The 24,950-nt window shown below is 57.8% G+C and overlaps 1 protein-coding gene across 1 annotated transcript; it reads left to right on the forward strand.

Moving 5' to 3' along the window:
- The first annotated feature begins 2,486 nt into the window (after positions 1-2,486).
- LOC121083610 (mucin-17-like) lies at positions 2,487-23,926 on the forward strand. The gene is made up of 3 exons (XM_040584175.1): positions 2,487-6,537; positions 6,656-23,278; positions 23,910-23,926. Exons 1-3 carry the CDS (start codon positions 2,487-2,489, stop codon positions 23,924-23,926), a joined length of 20,691 nt encoding a protein of 6,896 aa, XP_040440109.1.
- The last annotated feature ends 1,024 nt before the right edge of the window (positions 23,927-24,950 follow it).

Genomic DNA, 24,950 nt, shown 5'->3' on the forward strand with positions numbered 1-24,950 from the left:
AAAAAGATGTGCGGGTGTGATGCACTACTCACTGAATTCTGTCTTTCCTTTTGACTCACTAGACCTTGGATCACACTCAGACTTTTTTCCACTATAGAAAAGCAAGCATACTTCATCAGAAAACTTTGGAAATTATTATAGTACGGGTCAGGTGTGAGAATTTCCTTACATTGGCTGTGATCCCACTGGCGTGAGGGATTAGCTGAGGCCAAGATGTAACAATGCAGCCTCACCTCTGTTTAAATTACTGAAGTCTTCAATTCAAAATGTCAGTTTACAAATGGAAAGAGTACTGCAAGGAGTGAAAACTCAACATGGGGACTTGGAATTACCTTTGGCATTTCATTTTCTCTTCTTTTCTGTGTAAGTTAAAATCTATTTGATTATTTACCATTGATACATATTTAGAGGATGTCCTTGAGATATATTTGAAACAATAATAGGGCAGGGGGGACTGGATGGCTAAAAATCAATATAAAATGTAACAACATGCAATATTTACAGTTATTTTTTTGTTATTATTATCTCTCTTGAACATGTAGTATTTCAGCAGATATTTTAGTAGGGACATAAAGCTGTAAGTAGACAAAAGAACTAGAGCAAAATGTTTGGAAAGCTCTCATCTAAAAGATGAAACGTGCAGTATCTGACCAGATTTTATTAATTTTTTTTATCCTTAGGCTTAGTTATGAGACCAATGAACCAATGAAAGATCTGCTTTGCCAATTTCCAGCCCCCCCCCCCCCCCCCCCCCCCCCCCCCCCCCCGCCCCCCAAGAGACTCTCCAGGAAAACACTCGTAAGACAGCATGGACTAGATTGTATTAATTATGTTGCATTCTCATGGTACTGCAAAAGTTTTTTGAAATAGCAGAAATTCAGAGGGCTGCATTATTTCATTCTTACTGTCTAGTTTTACGTCACTCAATGCAGATGAGTGTAAGTTTCTTGAGTGATCAGTATTTTTTGTAATAATCCAAGGGATATAAGCACAAGGTCTTACAATTCAAGCTGTGTTGGGATGTAGAAAATGTATCAGTCTGCAGGAGGAATTTTGCAAAATATATACTGTTACATTACAGGCTTTTATGTATGCACCAAATGACAGAAAAATACCACTTTGGTTTTACAGGTAAGTAGAGTCAAAAGATGTTAATATAGTTCTTAAGAATTTGGTAGAGCTACTCCAGTATATCCTCTCTGAGAATACTTTAAGTTTTATAGTCAAAACTAAAGACCCAGTATTATAACTAATTGTTGCTAAGGAGTAATATTAACATGAGACAGAAGACTATGCTTGTGGTTTTAGTAGGAACAAAACCATTCCTCAAAATTAAGGTTAGATTGCTTGTTGAAGTAAATAAAATGAGCCTAAATTAGCCAGAGTATATAACCACAAAGGGAAAAGGATCTGATTTTACGTTCAAAGAAATTTCAGGAGTGTTAGAAATGTTGTCATTCTCATACTTATGAAATAAACTAGTTACAATTTATTCATAGTTAGAGATACAGGTAAACACAGGAAAACAATTAATTTTCTCACATGTTTATAATGATTTGGAATATCAACATAAAGATACACACAGAAAAATCTTTCTCTCCTGCCTGACAGCTAGTAAATAAGAAAGACATAACTGCCTTGCAAAACACAGAAATAAAAATAATAGAATACACACAAAGAGCTGAGGAGAAATTGATGCTGAAAAAAATGCATCCCATTCATTATTATATTCCCTCATTAATTTTCTAGATAGTTTAGAGAGATGATAGAATCATAGAATAATTTGGGTTGGAAAAGACCTTTAAATTCATTGAGTTCAACTACAAACCTAACACTACCAAGTCCATCCACCAATAAAACATATATCTAAGTGTACAAGAGATCACATCAGGAAGAAAAAAGAACATAAAAAAATTAAAGGTTATTGGAGTAGAAAGAGTAAAGCATATAATAAGGTAATTTAAATCTCTAAAATGACTCAAAAAAATATTATCAGGAAATACGTAAGGTAAAGATCTCCTTAAATCTATGAAGATCAAAAAAATAGAATAGAAATCTCATGGTAGTTAAGGAATAGCAAAAAAAATATGTCACTGGAAAACAGGAAGAAAAGGAAAGAAAAGAAAATGAGAAAGATTAATGAAATCTTCAAACAAGAACAAGATTATACCTGAGACAGTAATAAAGTACTTCACATAATTACAATGCAAATATCCACAGCCCATCTTTCTAAAATGTGAACAGGTACAAACACTACGATGGCACTGACAGAAGCAACAAGCGTAACAAATAACAGCACTCAGAACTACGTAAGTACAGCTATGAATACAGAGCCAGAAGGCACAAAAAGCCTGGTAGCACACAGCTCAAATAAAATCACAAGAGAACAAAATATGAAGATATACCTTTCCTATCCTGAAACATCACTGGTGACCTCCTCCACTACAAGGACTCTCGATGGAGAACGGAGCACAGAGACTATGACCATGACACAACGTGGTAAAGGGACCTCAATTAAAGTGTCTGCCAAGACCCAGGTGAACAGCAGCGCCATTCCAACAATGAAGCCAGAATCCACTGCCAAAAAAGAAGTCACAGTAAATAGAAGTGCTGCCTTGACCTACAAAAGCCTCAGCTCAGCATCAAGAAGCCCTTACCCCTATAAAGATGGATCCCCACCTACCACTCCTAGCCCACAGCAAAGCAGCGCCAGCGGCACCACTGGGATGGACTTGGACATCACGTCCCACCCAACCATGGCACTTGCATCCTCCACTTCTTCATCCACTCCCGGTGTGACGAGTGCTGGGTCGGGCGCTGAGAAAGCAGATTCCACGACACACAGCCCAGCTTCAGACACAAGCACTCCCAAGCCATCAGAGTCCACTGCCGGCACGTCCCCCAACGCAGACACCTCAGATACCATTGATACAAGCCTTTCGCCCTCGTCGCCTGGCAGTGCGCAGACGCAAGCAGCACAGTTCGCCTCTACGGTCGTCATGCACGGGCAGGCCACTGTGCAGGTGGGGGACACTACATCTTCCATGGGGAGCCCCTTGCCTGACGCGGCAACAGCCTCTGTGTCAAGCCACGAGATGACGGCTCCCGGCAAAGGCAAAAGTCCGACCACAATCCAGGGAAGTGGCACGAGCACACAGCCCGGCACCAAGTCCTCCCTCTATCTCCCTGCCACAACTTTGGTGACCGCCTCCATGTCGAGCATGGGAGGAGGAGGAGGCAGCACAGACACTGTGCCCATGACGCCAAGTGGCGATGGGAGCTCCCTCAGAGTGACTGCCGCGAGGGCAGGGCAGAGCCCCGCTGTCACAACGATGATGCGCGACACCACTGACACCGCTGTGGGCACAGCGAGTGGCAGTGCTGCCAATCTGCCTCTCATGCCCACCTCCTTGCCTGTGGGCTCCTCACGTGCCACTCCTAGCCCACAGCAAAGCAGCGCCAGCGGCACCACTGGGATGGACTTGGACATCACGTCCCACCCACCCATGGCACTTGCATCCTCCGCTTCTTCATCCACTCCCGGTGTGACGAGTGCTGGGTCGGGCGCTGAGAAAGCAGATTCCACGACACACAGCCCACCTTCAGACACAAGCACTCCCAAGCCATCAGAGTCCACTGCCGGCACGTCCCCCAACGCAGACACCTCAGATACCATTGATACAAGCCTTTCGCCCTCGTCGCCTGGCAGTGCGCAGACGCAAGCAGCACAGTTCGCCTCTACGGTCGTCATGCACGGGCAGGCCACTGTGCAGGTGGGGGACACTACATCTTCCATGGGGAGCCCCTGGCCTGACGCGGCAACAGCCTCTGTGTCAAGCCACGAGATGACGGCTCCCGGCAAAGGCAAAAGTCCGACCACAATCCAGGGGAGTGGCACGAGCACACAGCCCGGCACCAAGTCCTCCCTCTCTCTCCCTGCCACAACTTTGGTGACCACCTCCATGTCGAGCATGGGAGGAGGAGGCAGCACAGACACTGTGCCCATGACGCCAAGTGGCGATGGGAGCTCCCTCAGAGTGACTGCTGTGACGGCAGGGCAGAGCCCCGCTGTCACAACGATGATGCACGACACCACTGACACCGCTGTGGGCACAGAGAGTGGCAGTGCTGCCAATCTGCCTCTCATGCCCACCTCCTTGCCTGTGGGCTCCTCACGTGCCACTCCTAGCCCACAGCAAAGCAGCGCCAGCGGCACCACTGGGGTGGGCTTGGACATCACGTCCCACCCAACCATGGCACTTGCATCCTCCACTTCTTCATACACTCCCGGTGTGACGAGTGCTGGGTCGGGCGCTGAGAAAGCAGATTCCACGACACACAGCCCAGCTTCAGACACAAGCACTCCCAAGCCATCAGAGTCCACTGCCGGCACGTCCCCCAACGCAGACACCTCAGATACCATTGATACAAGCCTTTCGCCCTCGTCGCCTGGCAGTGCGCAGACGCAAGCAGCACAGTTCGCCTCTACGGTCGTCATGCACGGGCAGGCCACTGTGCAGGTGGGGGACACTACATCTTCCATGGGGAGCCCCTGGCCTGACGCGGCAACAGCCTCTGTGTCAAGCCACGAGATGACGGCTCCCGGCAAAGGCAAAAGTCCGACCACAATCCAGGGAAGTGGCACGAGCACACAGCCCGGCACCAAGTCCTCCCTCTATCTCCCTGCCACAACTTTGGTGACCGCCTCCATGTCGAGCATGGGAGGAGGAGGAGGCAGCACAGACACTGTGCCCATGACGCCAAGTGGCGATGGGAGCTCCCTCAGAGTGACTGCCGCGAGGGCAGGGCAGAGCCCCGCTGTCACAACGATGATGCGCGACACCACTGACACCGCTGTGGGCACAGCGAGTGGCAGTGCTGCCAATCTGCCTCTCATGCCCACCTCCTTGCCTGTGGGCTCCTCACGTGCCACTCCTAGCCCACAGCAAAGCAGCGCCAGCGGCACCACTGGGATGGACTTGGACATCACGTCCCACCCACCCATGGCACTTGCATCCTCCGCTTCTTCATCCACTCCCGGTGTGACGAGTGCTGGGTCGGGCGCTGAGAAAGCAGATTCCACGACACACAGCCCAGCTTCAGACACAAGCACTCCCAAGCCATCAGAGTCCACTGCCGGCACGTCCCCCAACGCAGACACCTCAGATACCATTGATACAAGCCTTTCGCCCTCGTCGCCTGGCAGTGCGCAGACGCAAGCAGCACAGTTCGCCTCTACGGTCGTCATGCACGGGCAGGCCACTGTGCAGGTGGGGGACACTACATCTTCCATGGGGAGCCCCTGGCCTGACGCGGCAACAGCCTCTGTGTCAAGCCACGAGATGACGGCTCCCGGCAAAGGCAAAAGTCCGACCACAATCCAGGGGAGTGGCACGAGCACACAGCCCGGCACCAAGTCCTCCCTCTATCTCCCTGCCACAACTTTGGTGACCACCTCCATGTCGAGCATGGGAGGAGGAGGCAGCACAGACACTGTGCCCATGACGCCAAGTGGCGATGGGAGCTCCCTCAGAGTGACTGCTGCGAGGGCAGGGCAGAGCCCCGCTGTCACAACGATGATGCGCGACACCACTGACACCGCTGTGGGCACAGCGAGTGGCAGTGCTGCCAATCTGCCTCTCATGCCCACCTCCTTGCCTGTGGGCTCCTCACGTGCCACTCCTAGCCCACAGCAAAGCAGCGCCAGCGGCACCACTGGGATGGACTTGGAAATCACGTCCCACCCAACCATGGCACTTGCATCCTCCACTTCTTCATCCACTCCCGGTGTGACGAGTGCTGGGTCGGGCGCTGAGAAAGCAGATTCCGCGACACACAGCCCAGCTTCAGACACAAGCACTCCCAAGCCATCAGAGTCCACTGCCGGCACGTCCCCCAACGCAGACACCTCAGATACCATTGATACAAGCCTTTCGCCCTCGTCGCCTGGCAGTGCGCAGACGCAAGCAGCACAGTTCGCCTCTACGGTCGTCATGCACGGGCAGGCCACTGTGCAGGTGGGGGACACTACATCTTCCATGGGGAGCCCCTGGCCTGACGTGGCAACAGCCTCTGTGTCAAGCCACGAGATGACGGCTCCCGGCAAAGGCAAAAGTCCGACCACAATCCAGGGGAGTGGCACGAGCACACAGCCCGGCACCAAGTCCTCCCTCTATCTCCCTGCCACAACTTTGGTGACCGCCTCCATGTCGAGCATGGGAGGAGGAGGAGGCAGCACAGACACTGTGCCCATGACGCCAATTGGCGATGGGAGCTCCCTCAGAGTGACTGCCGCGAGGGCAGGGCAGAGCCCCGCTGTCACAACGATGATGCGCGACACCACTGACACCGCTGTGGGCACAGCGAGTGGCAGTGCTGCCAATCTGCCTCTCATGCCCACCTCCTTGCCTGTGGGCTCCTCACGTGCCACTCCTAGCCCACAGCAAAGCAGCGCCAGCGGCACCACTGGGATGGACTTGGACATCACGTCCCACCCACCCATGGCACTTGCATCCTCCGCTTCTTCATCCACTCCCGGTGTGACGAGTGCTGGGTCGGGCGCTGAGAAAGCAGATTCCGCGACACACAGCCCAGCTTCAGACACAAGCACTCCCAAGCCATCAGAGTCCACTGCCGGCACGTCCCCCCAACGCAGACACCTCAGATACCATTGATACAAGCCTTTCGCCCTCGTCGCCTGGCAGTGCGCAGACGCAAGCAGCACAGTTCGCCTCTACGGTCGTCATGCACGGGCAGGCCACTGTGCAGGTGGGGGACACTACATCTTCCATGGGGAGCCCCTTGCCTGACGTGGCAACAGCCTCTGTGTCAAGCCACGAGATGACGGCTCCCGGCAAAGGCAAAAGTCCGACCACAATCCAGGGGAGTGGCACGAGCACACAGCCCGGCACCAAGTCCTCCCTCTATCTCCCTGCCACAACTTTGGTGACCGCCTCCATGTCGAGCATGGGAGGAGGAGGAGGCAGCACAGACACTGTGCCCATGACGCCAATTGGCGATGGGAGCTCCCTCAGAGTGACTGCCGCGAGGGCAGGGCAGAGCCCCGCTGTCACAACGATGATGCGCGACACCACTGACACCGCTGTGGGCACAGCGAGTGGCAGTGCTGCCAATCTGCCTCTCATGCCCACCTCCTTGCCTGTGGGCTCCTCACGTGCCACTCCTAGCCCACAGCAAAGCAGCGCCAGCGGCACCACTGGGATGGACTTGGACATCACGTCCCACCCACCCATGGCACTTGCATCCTCCGCTTCTTCATCCACTCCCGGTGTGACGAGTGCTGGGTCGGGCGCTGAGAAAGCAGATTCCGCGACACACAGCCCACCTTCAGACACAAGCACTCCCAAGCCATCAGAGTCCACTGCCGGCACGTCCCCCAACGCAGACACCTCAGATACCATTGATACAAGCCTTTCGCCCTCGTCGCCTGGCAGTGCGCAGACGCAAGCAGCACAGTTCGCCTCTACGGTCGTCATGCACGGGCAGGCCACTGTGCAGGTGGGGGACACTACATCTTCCATGGGGAGCCCCTTGCCTGACGTGGCAACAGCCTCTGTGTCAAGCCACGAGATGACGGCTCCCGGCAAAGGCAAAAGTCCGACCACAATCCAGGGGAGTGGCACGAGCACACAGCCCGGCACCAAGTCCTCCCTCTATCTCCCTGCCACAACTTTGGTGACCGCCTCCATGTCGAGCATGGGAGGAGGAGGAGGCAGCACAGACACTGTGCCCATGACGCCAATTGGCGATGGGAGCTCCCTCAGAGTGACTGCCGCGAGGGCAGGGCAGAGCCCCGCTGTCACAACGATGATGCGCGACACCACTGACACCGCTGTGGGCACAGCGAGTGGCAGTGCTGCCAATCTGCCTCTCATGCCCACCTCCTTGCCTGTGGGCTCCTCACGTGCCACTCCTAGCCCACAGCAAAGCAGCGCCAGCGGCACCACTGGGATGGACTTGGACATCACGTCCCACCCACCCATGGCACTTGCATCCTCCGCTTCTTCATCCACTCCCGGTGTGACGAGTGCTGGGTCGGGCGCTGAGAAAGCAGATTCCGCGACACACAGCCCACCTTCAGACACAAGCACTCCCAAGCCATCAGAGTCCACTGCCGGCACGTCCCCCAACGCAGACACCTCAGATACCATTGATACAAGCCTTTCGCCCTCGTCGCCTGGCAGTGCGCAGACGCAAGCAGCACAGTTCGCCTCTACGGTCGTCATGCACGGGCAGGCCACTGTGCAGGTGGGGGACACTACATCTTCCATGGGGAGCCCCTGGCCTGACGCGGCAACAGCCTCTGTGTCAAGCCACGAGATGACGGCTCCCGGCAAAGGCAAAAGTCCGACCACAATCCAGGGGAGTGGCACGAGCACACAGCCCGGCACCAAGTCCTCCCTCTCTCTCCCTGCCACAACTTTGGTGACCACCTCCATGTCGAGCATGGGAGGAGGAGGCAGCACAGACACTGTGCCCATGACGCCAAGTGGCGATGGGAGCTCCCTCAGAGTGACTGCCGCGAGGGCAGGGCAGAGCCCCGCTGTCACAACGATGATGCGCGACACCACTGACACCGCTGTGGGCACAGCGAGTGGCAGTGCTGCCAATCTGCCTCTCATGCCCACCTCCTTGCCTGTGGGCTCCTCACGTGCCACTCCTAGCCCACAGCAAAGCAGCGCCAGCGGCACCACTGGGATGGACTTGGAAATCACGTCCCACCCAACCATGGCACTTGCATCCTCCACTTCTTCATCCACTCCCGGTGTGACGAGTGCTGGGTCGGGCGCTGAGAAAGCAGATTCCGCGACACACAGCCCAGCTTCAGACACAAGCACTCCCAAGCCATCAGAGTCCACTGCCGGCACGTCCCCCAACGCAGACACCTCAGATACCATTGATACAAGCCTTTCGCCCTCGTCGCCTGGCAGTGCGCAGACGCAAGCAGCACAGTTCGCCTCTACGGTCGTCATGCACGGGCAGGCCACTGTGCAGGTGGGGGACACTACATCTTCCATGGGGAGCCCCTTGCCTGACGTGGCAACAGCCTCTGTGTCAAGCCACGAGATGACGGCTCCCGGCAAAGGCAAAAGTCCGACCACAATCCAGGGGAGTGGCACGAGCACACAGCCCGGCACCAAGTCCTCCCTCTATCTCCCTGCCACAACTTTGGTGACCGCCTCCATGTCGAGCATGGGAGGAGGAGGAGGCAGCACAGACACTGTGCCCATGACGCCAATTGGCGATGGGAGCTCCCTCAGAGTGACTGCCGCGAGGGCAGGGCAGAGCCCCGCTGTCACAACGATGATGCGCGACACCACTGACACCGCTGTGGGCACAGCGAGTGGCAGTGCTGCCAATCTGCCTCTCATGCCCACCTCCTTGCCTGTGGGCTCCTCACGTGCCACTCCTAGCCCACAGCAAAGCAGCGCCAGCGGCACCACTGGGATGGACTTGGACATCACGTCCCACCCACCCATGGCACTTGCATCCTCCGCTTCTTCATCCACTCCCGGTGTGACGAGTGCTGGGTCGGGCGCTGAGAAAGCAGATTCCGCGACACACAGCCCACCTTCAGACACAAGCACTCCCAAGCCATCAGAGTCCACTGCCGGCACGTCCCCCAACGCAGACACCTCAGATACCATTGATACAAGCCTTTCGCCCTCGTCGCCTGGCAGTGCGCAGACGCAAGCAGCACAGTTCGCCTCTACGGTCGTCATGCACGGGCAGGCCACTGTGCAGGTGGGGGACACTACATCTTCCATGGGGAGCCCCTGGCCTGACGCGGCAACAGCCTCTGTGTCAAGCCACGAGATGACGGCTCCCGGCAAAGGCAAAAGTCCGACCACAATCCAGGGGAGTGGCACGAGCACACAGCCCGGCACCAAGTCCTCCCTCTCTCTCCCTGCCACAACTTTGGTGACCACCTCCATGTCGAGCATGGGAGGAGGAGGCAGCACAGACACTGTGCCCATGACGCCAATTGGCGATGGGAGCTCCCTCAGAGTGACTGCCGCGAGGGCAGGGCAGAGCCCCGCTGTCACAACGATGATGCGCGACACCACTGACACCGCTGTGGGCACAGCGAGTGGCAGTGCTGCCAATCTGCCTCTCATGCCCACCTCCTTGCCTGTGGGCTCCTCACGTGCCACTCCTAGCCCACAGCAAAGCAGCGCCAGCGGCACCACTTGGATGGACTTGGACATCACGTCCCACCCACCCATGGCACTTGCATCCTCCGCTTCTTCATCCACTCCCGGTGTGACGAGTGCTGGGTCGGGCGCTGAGAAAGCAGATTCCGCGACACACAGCCCAGCTTCAGACACAAGCACTCCCAAGCCATCAGAGTCCACTGCCGGCACGTCCCCCAACGCAGACACCTCAGATACCATTGATACAAGCCTTTCGCCCTCGTCGCCTGGCAGTGCGCAGACGCAAGCAGCACAGTTCGCCTCTACGGTCGTCATGCACGGGCAGGCCACTGTGCAGGTGGGGGACACTACATCTTCCATGGGGAGCCCCTTGCCTGACGTGGCAACAGCCTCTGTGTCAAGCCACGAGATGACGGCTCCCGGCAAAGGCAAAAGTCCGACCACAATCCAGGGGAGTGGCACGAGCACACAGCCCGGCACCAAGTCCTCCCTCTATCTCCCTGCCACAACTTTGGTGACCGCCTCCATGTCGAGCATGGGAGGAGGAGGAGGCAGCACAGACACTGTGCCCATGACGCCAATTGGCGATGGGAGCTCCCTCAGAGTGACTGCCGCGAGGGCAGGGCAGAGCCCCGCTGTCACAACGATGATGCGCGACACCACTGACACCGCTGTGGGCACAGCGAGTGGCAGTGCTGCCAATCTGCCTCTCATGCCCACCTCCTTGCCTGTGGGCTCCTCACGTGCCACTCCTAGCCCACAGCAAAGCAGCGCCAGCGGCACCACTGGGATGGACTTGGACATCACGTCCCACCCACCCATGGCACTTGCATCCTCCGCTTCTTCATCCACTCCCGGTGTGACGAGTGCTGGGTCGGGCGCTGAGAAAGCAGATTCCGCGACACACAGCCCACCTTCAGACACAAGCACTCCCAAGCCATCAGAGTCCACTGCCGGCACGTCCCCCAACGCAGACACCTCAGATACCATTGATACAAGCCTTTCGCCCTCGTCGCCTGGCAGTGCGCAGACGCAAGCAGCACAGTTCGCCTCTACGGTCGTCATGCACGGGCAGGCCACTGTGCAGGTGGGGGACACTACATCTTCCATGGGGAGCCCCTTGCCTGACGTGGCAACAGCCTCTGTGTCAAGCCACGAGATGACGGCTCCCGGCAAAGGCAAAAGTCCGACCACAATCCAGGGGAGTGGCACGAGCACACAGCCCGGCACCAAGTCCTCCCTCTATCTCCCTGCCACAACTTTGGTGACCGCCTCCATGTCGAGCATGGGAGGAGGAGGAGGCAGCACAGACACTGTGCCCATGACGCCAATTGGCGATGGGAGCTCCCTCAGAGTGACTGCCGCGAGGGCAGGGCAGAGCCCCGCTGTCACAACGATGATGCGCGACACCACTGACACCGCTGTGGGCACAGCGAGTGGCAGTGCTGCCAATCTGCCTCTCATGCCCACCTCCTTGCCTGTGGGCTCCTCACGTGCCACTCCTAGCCCACAGCAAAGCAGCGCCAGCGGCACCACTGGGATGGACTTGGACATCACGTCCCACCCACCCATGGCACTTGCATCCTCCGCTTCTTCATCCACTCCCGGTGTGACGAGTGCTGGGTCGGGCGCTGAGAAAGCAGATTCCGCGACACACAGCCCACCTTCAGACACAAGCACTCCCAAGCCATCAGAGTCCACTGCCGGCACGTCCCCCAACGCAGACACCTCAGATACCATTGATACAAGCCTTTCGCCCTCGTCGCCTGGCAGTGCGCAGACGCAAGCAGCACAGTTCGCCTCTACGGTCGTCATGCACGGGCAGGCCACTGTGCAGGTGGGGGACACTACATCTTCCATGGGGAGCCCCTGGCCTGACGCGGCAACAGCCTCTGTGTCAAGCCACGAGATGACGGCTCCCGGCAAAGGCAAAAGTCCGACCACAATCCAGGGGAGTGGCACGAGCACACAGCCCGGCACCAAGTCCTCCCTCTCTCTCCCTGCCACAACTTTGGTGACCACCTCCATGTCGAGCATGGGAGGAGGAGGCAGCACAGACACTGTGCCCATGACGCCAAGTGGCGATGGGAGCTCCCTCAGAGTGACTGCCGCGAGGGCAGGGCAGAGCCCCGCTGTCACAACGATGATGCGCGACACCACTGACACCGCTGTGGGCACAGCGAGTGGCAGTGCTGCCAATCTGCCTCTCATGCCCACCTCCTTGCCTGTGGGCTCCTCACGTGCCACTCCTAGCCCACAGCAAAGCAGCGCCAGCGGCACCACTGGGATGGACTTGGAAATCACGTCCCACCCAACCATGGCACTTGCATCCTCCACTTCTTCATCCACTCCCGGTGTGACGAGTGCTGGGTCGGTCGCTGAGAAAGCAGATTCCGCGACACACAGCCCAGCTTCAGACACAAGCACTCCCAAGCCATCAGAGTCCACTGCCGGCACGTCCCCCAACGCAGACACCTCAGATACCATTGATACAAGCCTTTCGCCCTCGTCGCCTGGCAGTGCGCAGACGCAAGCAGCACAGTTCGCCTCTACGGTCGTCATGCACGGGCAGGCCACTGTGCAGGTGGGGGACACTACATCTTCCATGGGGAGCCCCTGGCCTGACGTGGCAACAGCCTCTGTGTCAAGCCACGAGATGACGGCTCCCGGCAAAGGCAAAAGTCCGACCACAATCCAGGGGAGTGGCACGAGCACACAGCCCGGCACCAAGTCCTCCCTCTATCTCCCTGCCACAACTTTGGTGACCGCCTCCATGTCGAGCATGGGAGGAGGAGGAGGCAGCACAGACACTGTGCCCATGATGCCAAGTGGCGACGGGAGCTCCCTCAGAGTGACTGCCGCGAGGGCAGGGCAGAGCCCCGCTGTCACAACGATGATGCGCGACACCCCTGACACCGCTGTGGGCACAGCGAGTGGCAGTGCTGCCAATCTGCCTCTCATGCCCACCTCCTTGCCTGTGGGCTCCTCACGTGCCACTCCTAGCCCACAGCAAAGCAGCGCCAGCGGCACCACTGGGGTGGGCTTGGACATCACGTCCCACCCAACCATGGCACTTGCATCCTCCGCTTCTTCATCCACTCCCGGTGTGACGAGTGCTGGGTCGGGCGCTGAGAAAGCAGATTCCGCGACACACAGCCCAGCTTCAGACACAAGCACTCCCAAGCCATCAGAGTCCACTGCCGGCACGTCCCCCAACGCAGACACCTCAGATACCATTGATACAAGCCTTTCGCCCTCGTCGCCTGGCAGTGCGCAGACGCAAGCAGCACAGTTCGCCTCTACGGTCGTCATGCACGGGCAGGCCACTGTGCAGGTGGGGGACACTACATCTTCCATGGGGAGCCCCTGGCCTGACGCGGCAACAGCCTCTGTGTCAAGCCACGAGATGACGGCTCCCGGCAAAGGCAAAAGTCCGACCACAATCCAGGGAAGTGGCACGAGCACACAGCCCGGCACCAAGTCCTCCCTCTATCTCCCTGCCACAACTTTGGTGACCGCCTCCATGTCGAGCATGGGAGGAGGAGGAGGCAGCACAGACACTGTGCCCATGATGCCAAGTGGCGACGGGAGCTCCCTCAGAGTGACTGCCGCAAGGGCAGGGCAGAGCCCCGCTGTCACAACGATGATGCGTGACACCACTGACACCGCTGTGGGCACAGCGAGTGGCAGTGCTGCCAATCTGCCTCTCATGCCCACCTCCTTGCCTGTGGGCTCCTCACGTGCCACTCCTAGCCCACAGCAAAGCAGCGCCAGCGGCACCACTTGGATGGACTTGGACATCACGTCCCACCCACCCATGGCACTTGCATCCTCCGCTTCTTCATCCACTCCCGGTGTGACGAGTGCTGGGTCGGGCGCTGAGAAATCAGATTCCACGACACACAGCCCAGCTTCAGACACAAGCACTCCCAAGCCATCAGAGTCCACTGCCGGCACGTCCCCCAACACAGACACCTCAGATACCATTGATACAAGCCTTTCGCCCTCGTCGCCTGGCAGTGCGCAGACGCAAGCAGCACAGTTCGCCTCTACGGTCGTCATGCACGGGCAGGCCACTGTGCAGGTGGGGGACACTACATCTTCCATGGGGAGCCCCTGGCCTGACGCGGCAACAGCCTCTGTGTCAAGCCACGAGATGACGGCTCCCGGCAAAGGCAAAAGTCCGACCACAATCCAGGGAAGTGGCACGAGCACACAGCCCGGCACCAAGTCCTCCCTCTATCTCCCTGCCACAACTTTGGTGACCGCCTCCATGTCGAGCATGGGAGGAGGAGGAGGCAGCACAGACACTGTGCCCATGATGCCAAGTGGCGACGGGAGCTCCCTCAGAGTGACTGCCGCGAGGGCAGGGCAGAGCCCCGCTGTCACAACGATGATGCGCGACACCACTGACACCGCTGTGGGCACAGCGAGTGGCAGTGCTGCCAATCTGCCTCTCATGCCCACCTCCTTGCCTGTGGGCTCCTCACGTGCCACTCCTAGCCCACAGCAAAGCAGCGCCAGCGGCACCACTGGGGTGGGCTTGGACATCACGTCCCACCCAACCATGGCACTTGCATCCTCCGCTTCTTCATCCACTCCCGGTGTGACGAGGGCTGGGTCGGGCGCTGAGAAAGCAGATTCCGCGACACACAGCCCAGCTTCAGACACAAGCACTCCCAAGCCATCAGAGTCCACTGCCGGCACGTCCCCCAACGCAGACACCTCAGATACCATTGATACAAGCCTTTCGCCCTCGTCGCCTGGCAGTGCGCAGACGCAAGCAGCACAGTTCGCCTCTACGGTCGTCATGCACGGGCAGGCCACTGTGCAGGTGGGGGACACTACATCTTCCATGGGGAGCCCCTGGCCTGACGCGGCAACAGCCTCTGTGTCAAGCCACGAGATGATGGCTCCCGGCAAAGGCAAAAGTCCGACCACAATCCAGGGGAGTGGCACGAGCACACAGCCCGGCACCAAGTCCTCCCTCTCTCTCCCTGCCACAACTTTGGTGACCACCTCCATGTCGAGCATGGGAGGAGGAGGCAGCACAGACACTGTGCCCATGATGCCAAGTGGCGACGGGAGCTCCCTCAGAGTGACTGCCGCGAGGGCAGGGCAGAGCCCCGCTGTCACAACGATGATGCGCGACACCACTGACACCGCTGTGGGCACAGCGAGTGGCAGTGCTGCCAATCTGCCTCTCATGCCCACCTCCTTGCCTGTGGGCTCCTCACGTGCCACTCCTAGCCCACAGCAAAGCAGCGCCAGCGGCACCACTGGGATGGACTTGGAAATCACGTCCCACCCAACCATGGCACTTGCATCCTCCACTTCTTCATCCACTCCCGGTGTGACGAGTGCTGGGTCGGGCGCTGAGAAAGCAGATTCCGCGACACACAGCCCAGCTTCAGACACAAGCACTCCCAAGCCATCAGAGTCCACTGCCGGCACGTCCCCCAACGCAGACACCTCAGATACCATTGATACAAGCCTTTCGCCCTCGTCGCCTGGCAGTGCGCAGACGCAAGCAGCACAGTTCGCCTCTACGGTCGTCATGCACGGGCAGGCCACTGTGCAGGTGGGGGACACTACATCTTCCATGGGGAGCCCCTGGCCTGACGCGGCAACAGCCTCTGTGTCAAGCCACGAGATGACGGCTCCCGGCAAAGGCAAAAGTCCGACCACAATCCAGGGAAGTGGCACGAGCACACAGCCCGGCACCAAGTCCTCCCTCTATCTCCCTGCCACAACTTTGGTGACCGCCTCCATGTCGAGCATGGGAGGAGGAGGAGGCAGCACAGACACTGTGCCCATGATGCCAAGTGGCGACGGGAGCTCCCTCAGAGTGACTGCCGCAAGGGCAGGGCAGAGCCCCGCTGTCACAACGATGATGCGCGACACCACTGACACCGCTGTGGGCACAGCGAGTGGCAGTGCTGCCAATCTGCCTCTCATGCCCACCTCCTTGCCTGTGGGCTCCTCACGTGCCACTCCTAGCCCACAGCAAAGCAGCGCCAGCGGCACCACTTGGATGGACTTGGACATCACGTCCCACCCACCCATGGCACTTGCATCCTCCGCTTCTTCATCCACTCCCGGTGTGACGAGTGCTGGGTCGGGCGCTGAGAAAGCAGATTCCACGACACACAGCCCAGCTTCAGACACAAGCACTCCCAAGCCATCAGAGTCCACTGCCGGCACGTCCCCCAACGCAGACACCTCAGATACCATTGATACAAGCCTTTCGCCCTCGTCGCCTGGCAGTGCGCAGACGCAAGCAGCACAGTTCGCCTCTACGGTCGTCATGCACGGGCAGGCCACTGTGCAGGTGGGGGACACTACATCTTCCATGGGGAGCCCCTGGCCTGACGCGGCAACAGCCTCTGTGTCAAGCCACGAGATGACGGCTCCCGGCAAAGGCAAAAGTCCGACCACAATCCAGGGAAGTGGCACGAGCACACAGCCCGGCACCAAGTCCTCCCTCTATCTCCCTGCCACAACTTTGGTGACCGCCTCCATGTCGAGCATGGGAGGAGGAGGAGGCAGCACAGACACTGTGCCCATGATGCCAAGTGGCGATGGGAGCTCCCTCAGAGTGACTGCCGTGAGGGCAGGGCAGAGCCCCGCTGTCACAACGATGATGCGCGACACCACTGACACCGCTGTGGGCACAGCGAGTGGCAGTGCTGCCAATCTGCCTCTCATGCCCACCTCCTTGCCTGTGGGCTCCTCACGTGCCACTCCTAGCCCACAGCAAAGCAGCGCCAGCGGCACCACTGGGATGGACTTGGAAATCACGTCCCACCCAACCATGGCACTTGCATCCTCCGCTTCTTCATCCACTCCCGGTGTGACGAGTGCTGGGTCGGGCGCTGAGAAAGCAGATTCCGCGACACACAGCCCACCTTCAGACACAAGCACTCCCAAGCCATCAGAGTCCACTGCCGGCACGTCCCCCAACGCAGACACCTCAGATACCATTGATACAAGCCTTTCGCCCTCGTCGCCTGGCAGTGCGCAGACGCAAGCAGCACAGTTCGCCTCTACGGTCGTCATGCACGGGCAGGCCACTGTGCAGGTGGGGGACACTACATCTTCCATGGGGAGCCCCTGGCCTGACGCGGCAACAGCCTCTGTGTCAAGCCACGAGATGACGGCTCCCGGCAAAGGCAAAAGTCCGACCACAATCCAGGGGAGTGGCACGAGCACACAGCCCGGCACCAAGTCCTCCCTCTATCTCCCTGCCACAACTTTGGTGACTGCCTCCATGTCGAGCATGGGAGGAGGAGGAGGCAGCACAGACACTGTGCCCATGATGCCAAGTGGCGACGGGAGCTCCCTCAGAGTGACTGCCGCGAGGGCAGGGCAGAGCCCCGCTGTCACAACGATGATGCGCGACACCACTGACACCGCTGTGGGCACAGCGAGTGGCAGTGCTGCCAATCTGCCTCTCATGCCCACCTCCTTGCCTGTGGGCTCCTCACGTGCCACTCCTAGCCCACAGCAAAGCAGCGCCAGCGGCACCACTGGGGTGGGCTTGGACATCACGTCCCACCCAACCATGGCACTTGCATCCTCCGCTTCTTCATCCACTCCCGGTGTGACGAGTGCTGGGTCGGGCGCTGAGAAAGCAGATTCCGCGACACACAGCCCAGCTTCAGACACAAGCACTCCCAAGCCATCAGAGTCCACTGCCGGCACGTCCCCCAACGCAGACACCTCAGATACCATTGATACAAGCCTTTCGCCCTCGTCGCCTGGCAGTGCGCAGACGCAAGCAGCACAGTTCGCCTCTACGGTCGTCATGCACGGGCAGGCCACTGTGCAGGTGGGGGACACTACATCTTCCATGGGGAGCCCCTGGCCTGACGCGGCAACAGCCTCTGTGTCAAGCCACGAGATGACGGCTCCCGGCAAAGGCAAAAGTCCGACCACAATCCAGGGGAGTGGCACGAGCACACAGCCCGGCACCAAGTCCTCCCTCTCTCTCCCTGCCACAACTTTGGTGACCACCTCCATGTCGAGCATGGGAGGAGGAGGCAGCACAGACACTGTGCCCATGATGCCAAGTGGTGATGGGAGCTCCCTCAGAGTGACTGCCGCGAGGGCAGGGCAGAGCCCCGCTGTCACAACGATGATGCGCGACACCACTGACACCGCTGTGGGCACAGCGAGTGGCAGTGCTGCCAATCTGCCTCTCATGCCCACCTCCTTGCCTGTGGGCTCCTCACGTGCCACTCCTAGCCCACAGCAAAGCAGCGCCAGCGGCACCACTGGGGTGGGCTTGGACATCACGTCCCACCCACCCATGGCACTTGCATCCTCCGCTTCTTCATCCACTCCCGGTGTGACGAGTGCTGGGTCGGGCGCTGAGAAAGCAGATTCCACGACACACAGCCCAGCTTCAGACACAAGCACTCCCAAGCCATCAGAGTCCACTGCCGGCACGTCCCCCAACGCAGACACCTCAGATACCATTGATACAAGCCTTTCGCCCTCGTCGCCTGGCAGTGCGCAGACGCAAGCAGCACAGTTCGCCTCTACGGTCGTCATGCACGGGCAGGCCACTGTGCAGGTGGGGGACACTACATCTTCCATGGGGAGCCCCTGGCCTGACGCGGCAACAGCCTCTGTGTCAAGCCACGAGATGACGGCTCCCGGCAAAGGCAAAAGTCCGACCACAATCCAGGGAAGTGGCACGAGCACACAGCCCGGCACCAAGTCCTCCCTCTATCTCCCTGCCACAACTTTGGTGACCGCCTCCATGTCGAGCATGGGAGGAGGAGGAGGCAGCACAGACACTGTGCCCATGATGCCAAGTGGCGATGGGAGCTCCCTCAGAGTGACTGCCGCAAGGGCAGGGCAGAGCCCCGCTGTCACAACGATGATGCGCGACACCACTGACACCGCTGTGGGCACAGCGAGTGGCAGTGCTGCCAATCTGCCTCTCATGCCCACCTCCTTGCCTGTGGGCTCCTCACGTGCCACTCCTAGCCCACAGCAAAGCAGCGCCAGCGGCACCACTTGGATGGACTTGGACATCACGTCCCACCCACCCATGGCACTTGCATCCTCCGCTTCTTCATCCACTCCCGGTGTGACGAGTGCTGGGTCGGGCGCTGAGAAAGCAGATTCCGCGACACACAGCCCAGCTTCAGACACAAGCACTCCCAAGCCATCAGAGTCCACTGCCGGCACGTCCCCCAACGCAGACACCTCAGATACCATTGATACAAGCCTTTCGCCCTCGTCGCCTGGCAGTGCGCAGACGCAAGCAGCACAGTTCGCCTCTACGGTCGTCATGCACGGGCAGGCCACTGTGCAGGTGGGGGACACTACATCTTCCATGGGGAGCCCCTGGCCTGACGCGGCAACAGCCTCTGTGTCAAGCCACGAGATGACGGCTCCCGGCAAAGGCAAAAGTCCGACCACAATCCAGGGGAGTGGCACGAGCACACAGCCCGGCACCAAGTCCTCCCTCTATCTCCCTGCCACAACTTTGGTGACCGCCTCCATGTCGAGCATGGGAGGAGGAGGAGGCAGCACAGACACTGTGCCCATGATGCCAAGTGGCGACGGGAGCTCCCTCAGAGTGACTGCCGCAAGGGCAGGGCAGAGCCCCGCTGTCACAACGATGATGCGCGACACCACTGACACCGCTGTGGGCACAGCGAGTGGCAGTGCTGCCAATCTGCCTCTCATGCCCACCTCCTTGCCTGTGGGCTCCTCACGTGCCACTCCTAGCCCACAGCAAAGCAGCGCCAGCGGCACCACTGGGATGGACTTGGACATCACGTCCCACCCACCCATGGCACTTGCATCCTCCGCTTCTTCATCCACTCCCGGTGTGACGAGTGCTGGGTCGGGCGCTGAGAAAGCAGATTCCGCGACACACAGCCCACCTTCAGACACAAGCACTCCCAAGCCATCAGAGTCCACTGCCGACACGTCCCCCAACGCAGACACCTCAGATACCATTGATACAAGCCTTTCGCCCTCGTCGCCTGGCAGTGCGCAGACGCAAGCAGCACAGTTCGCCTCTACGGTCGTCATGCACGGGCAGGCCACTGTGCAGGTGGGGGACACTACATCTTCCATGGGGAGCCCCTGGCCTGACGCGGCAACAGCCTCTGTGTCAAGCCACGAGATGACGGCTCCCGGCAAAGGCAAAAGTCCGACCACAATCCAGGGGAGTGGCACGAGCACACAGCCCGGCACCAAGTCCTCCCTCTCTCTCCCTGCCACAACTTTGGTGACCACCTCCATGTCGAGCATGGGAGGAGGAGGAGGCAGCACAGACACTGTGCCCATGACGCCAATTGGCGATGGGAGCTCCCTCAGAGTGACTGCCGCGAGGGCAGGGCAGAGCCCCGCTGTCACAACGATGATGCGCGACACCACTGACACCGCTGTGGGCACAGCGAGTGGCAGTGCTGCCAATCTGCCTCTCATGCCCACCTCCTTGCCTGTGGGCTCCTCACGTGCCACTCCTAGCCCACAGCAAAGCAGCGCCAGCGGCACCACTGGGATGGACTTGGACATCACGTCCCACCCACCCATGGCACTTGCATCCTCCGCTTCTTCATCCACTCCCGGTGTGACGAGTGCTGGGTCGGGCGCTGAGAAAGCAGATTCCGCGACACACAGCCCACCTTCAGACACAAGCACTCCCAAGCCATCAGAGTCCACTGCCGGCACGTCCCCCAACGCAGACACCTCAGATACCATTGATACAAGCCTTTCGCCCTCGTCGCCTGGCAGTGCGCAGACGCAAGCAGCACAGTTCGCCTCTACGGTCGTCATGCACGGGCAGGCCACTGTGCAGGTGGGGGACACTACATCTTCCATGGGGAGCCCCTTGCCTGACGTGGCAACAGCCTCTGTGTCAAGCCACGAGATGACGGCTCCCGGCAAAGGCAAAAGTCCGACCACAATCCAGGGGAGTGGCACGAGCACACAGCCCGGCACCAAGTCCTCCCTCTATCTCCCTGCCACAACTTTGGTGACCGCCTCCATGTCGAGCATGGGAGGAGGAGGAGGCAGCACAGACACTGTGCCCATGACGCCAATTGGCGATGGGAGCTCCCTCAGAGTGACTGCCGCGAGGGCAGGGCAGAGCCCCGCTGTCACAACGATGATGCGCGACACCACTGACACCGCTGTGGGCACAGCGAGTGGCAGTGCTGCCAATCTGCCTCTCATGCCCACCTCCTTGCCTGTGGGCTCCTCACGTGCCACTCCTAGCCCACAGCAAAGCAGCGCCAGCGGCACCACTGGGATGGACTTGGACATCACGTCCCACCCACCCATGGCACTTGCATCCTCCGCTTCTTCATCCACTCCCGGTGTGACGAGTGCTGGGTCGGGCGCTGAGAAAGCAGATTCCGCGACACACAGCCCACCTTCAGACACAAGCACTCCCAAGCCATCAGAGTCCACTGCCGGCACGTCCCCCAACGCAGACACCTCAGATACCATTGATACAAGCCTTTCGCCCTCGTCGCCTGGCAGTGCGCAGACGCAAGCAGCACAGTTCGCCTCTACGGTCGTCATGCACGGGCAGGCCACTGTGCAGGTGGGGGACACTACATCTTCCATGGGGAGCCCCTTGCCTGACGTGGCAACAGCCTCTGTGTCAAGCCACGAGATGACGGCTCCCGGCAAAGGCAAAAGTCCGACCACAATCCAGGGGAGTGGCACGAGCACACAGCCCGGCACCAAGTCCTCCCTCTATCTCCCTGCCACAACTTTGGTGACCGCCTCCATGTCGAGCATGGGAGGAGGAGGAGGCAGCACAGACACTGTGCCCATGACGCCAATTGGCGATGGGAGCTCCCTCAGAGTGACTGCCGCGAGGGCAGGGCAGAGCCCCGCTGTCACAACGATGATGCGCGACACCACTGACACCGCTGTGGGCACAGCGAGTGGCAGTGCTGCCAATCTGCCTCTCATGCCCACCTCCTTGCCTGTGGGCTCCTCACGTGCCACTCCTAGCCCACAGCAAAGCAGCGCCAGCGGCACCACTGGGATGGACTTGGACATCACGTCCCACCCACCCATGGCACTTGCATCCTCCGCTTCTTCATCCACTCCCGGTGTGACGAGTGCTGGGTCGGGCGCTGAGAAAGCAGATTCCGCGACACACAGCCCACCTTCAGACACAAGCACTCCCAAGCCATCAGAGTCCACTGCCGGCACGTCCCCCAACGCAGACACCTCAGATACCATTGATACAAGCCTTTCGCCCTCGTCGCCTGGCAGTGCGCAGACGCAAGCAGCACAGTTCGCCTCTACGGTCGTCATGCACGGGCAGGCCACTGTGCAGGTGGGGGACACTACATCTTCCATGGGGAGCCCCTTGCCTGACGTGGCAACAGCCTCTGTGTCAAGCCACGAGATGACGGCTCCCGGCAAAGGCAAAAGTCCGACCACAATCCAGGGGAGTGGCACGAGCACACAGCCCGGCACCAAGTCCTCCCTCTATCTCCCTGCCACAACTTTGGTGACCGCCTCCATGTCGAGCATGGGAGGAGGAGGAGGCAGCACAGACACTGTGCCCATGACGCCAAGTGGCGATGGGAGCTCCCTCAGAGTGACTGCCGCGAGGGCAGGGCAGAGCCCCGCTGTCACAACGATGATGCGCGACACCACTGACACCGCTGTGGGCACAGCGAGTGGCAGTGCTGCCAATCTGCCTCTCATGCCCACCTCCTTGCCTGTGGGCTCCTCACGTGCCACTCCTAGCCCACAGCAAAGCAGCGCCAGCGGCACCACTGGGATGGACTTGGACATCACGTCCCACCCACCCATGGCACTTGCATCCTCCGCTTCTTCATCCACTCCCGGTGTGACGAGTGCTGGGTCGGGCGCTGAGAAAGCAGATTCCGCGACACACAGCCCACCTTCAGACACAAGCACTCCCAAGCCATCAGAGTCCACTGCCGGCACGTCCCCCAACGCAGACACCTCAGATACCATTGATACAAGCCTTTCATCCATTCTTTCTGGTAGTTCGGTGTCACGGGCAGTTTTCCTGACCTCTACATTCACCATGCAGGAGTTGGACCCCACGGAGGGGAGGCCTCGTACATCTTCCATGGGTATGCCGTTGCCCACCTCGTCCATGTCCTCTGCTGCTTGCTGTTTCTTAACTACTCTCAGTAAAGAGAAAAGTCCTACCGTGAGTCCGGGGAGTGGCTCTATATCTCGGAGCAGTGCAAAGGCATCTCTTTCGGTCTCTGCTACATCTTTGGTGACCCAAGCCATTTCGACTTTTAGGAAAACAACATCTGTAAATTCTTCTTTTTCTGGAGCTTGCTGTGAGTATTTAAATAGGTGTAATCAAAATCTATTTTTTTATTATTTGAAGATTTGTGTAGATTTTACTGTTATTTTTTCTATTTTCATTTAGAGTTTTTAGTTTGTACTACATGACTTTTAATTCTGGTAATTTATTCACTAATATGAATTACTACATCTATATAAATGTTTCAAAATCTTTAGCTCTACTCTCCATTTGTATTCAAAATGGCACACGTTGTGGTTATGCAGTGGTGTTCATGCCACAGAGCTAGCTTCATAGGTAAAATTATGTTTGAGGGAACTTTAATTGTTGTTGTTGGGTTTTATTTGAGTTTTGAAATTCCAGTCTATGAAATATTGGAGGCCATTCTTTTTTTTGGAGTATTCCATGAAATTTATTTGTCTGAACCTGGTTCTCTGTTTTTTCAGTATTATTTCTCTTCTAACGTATCTTTACTTTTTGCTACATTGCTATCATGCAGCGTCAAAGAATATGCAGTTATTAATTTTTCTTTAATTTGTAATAGATACAAAGTAAAGCAAAGATTTAAAAGAGGAAAATGAAGACTTTTAGTATTCTGCACCAAAATATATTTGGTGATACGATCTCAATTTTTATAGTGTGAAAGTATTCTAATCTGAATACAAATCTAAGTGTTAATCCTATCTGATTTGGAGTCATAGTGCTCTTATGGAATTCAATAGGAGATATGCTCATGCATGATAAGATACAACTTGGTCTTTTACAATGGCTTCATGTCCAAGTTGATAGCAGTGACGAGTTGCATTCCTCAAGCATTAGTATTGGAACTGGAGCTGTTTAACATCTTTGTAGGCAATATGGACAGTGGGATTGAGTACACCCTCAGCAAATATGCTGATGACACCAAGCTGTGTGGTGCTGTTGACATGCTGGAGGGAAGAGATGCCATCTAGATGGACCCTGACAGGCTTGAAAGGTGGACCTGTGCAAACCTCAGGAAGTTCAACATTGCCAAGTGAAAGGTGCTGCACATGGGATGGGGCAATCCGAAGCACAAATACAGGCTGGGCAAAGAATGGATTGAGAGCAGCCCTGAGGAGAAAGGCTTGGGGGTGCTGGTTGAGAAGAAGCTCAACATGACCTGGCAATGTGCACTTGCAGCCCAGAAAGCCAACAGTACTCTGGGCTGCATCAAAAGAAGTGTGGCCAGCAGGTCGAGGGAGATGATTCTTCCTCTTTACTCCACTCTTGTGAGAACCCACCTGGAATGTTGCATTCAGCTCTGGGGTCCCCAATATCAGACCTGTTGGAGCAAGTCCAGAGGAGGGTCACAAAGATGATCAAAGGACTGGAGCACCTCTCCTATGAAGACAGGCTGGGACAGCTGGGGTTCAGCCTGGAGAAGAGAAGACTCTGGAGAGACCTTATTGCAGCCTTCCAGTGCCTAAAGGGGGCCTGCAAGTGAGCTGGAGAGGGACTTTTTACAA

Source organism: Falco naumanni, chromosome 2 (genome assembly GCF_017639655.2).
Source record: "Falco naumanni isolate bFalNau1 chromosome 2, bFalNau1.pat, whole genome shotgun sequence".
NCBI classification, from domain to species: domain Eukaryota; kingdom Metazoa; phylum Chordata; class Aves; order Falconiformes; family Falconidae; genus Falco; species Falco naumanni.

Excerpts from the sequence above, each read along its gene's own strand:
- LOC121083610 (XM_040584175.1), top strand. The coding sequence starts at position 2,487 with ATGACACAACGTGGTAAAGGGACCTCAATTAAAGTGTCTGCCAAGACC. Across the intron at positions 6,538-6,655 it reads CGCTTCTTCATCCACTCCCG|ACACCTCAGATACCATTGAT; the intron begins GTGTGACGAGTG and ends CCCCCAACGCAG.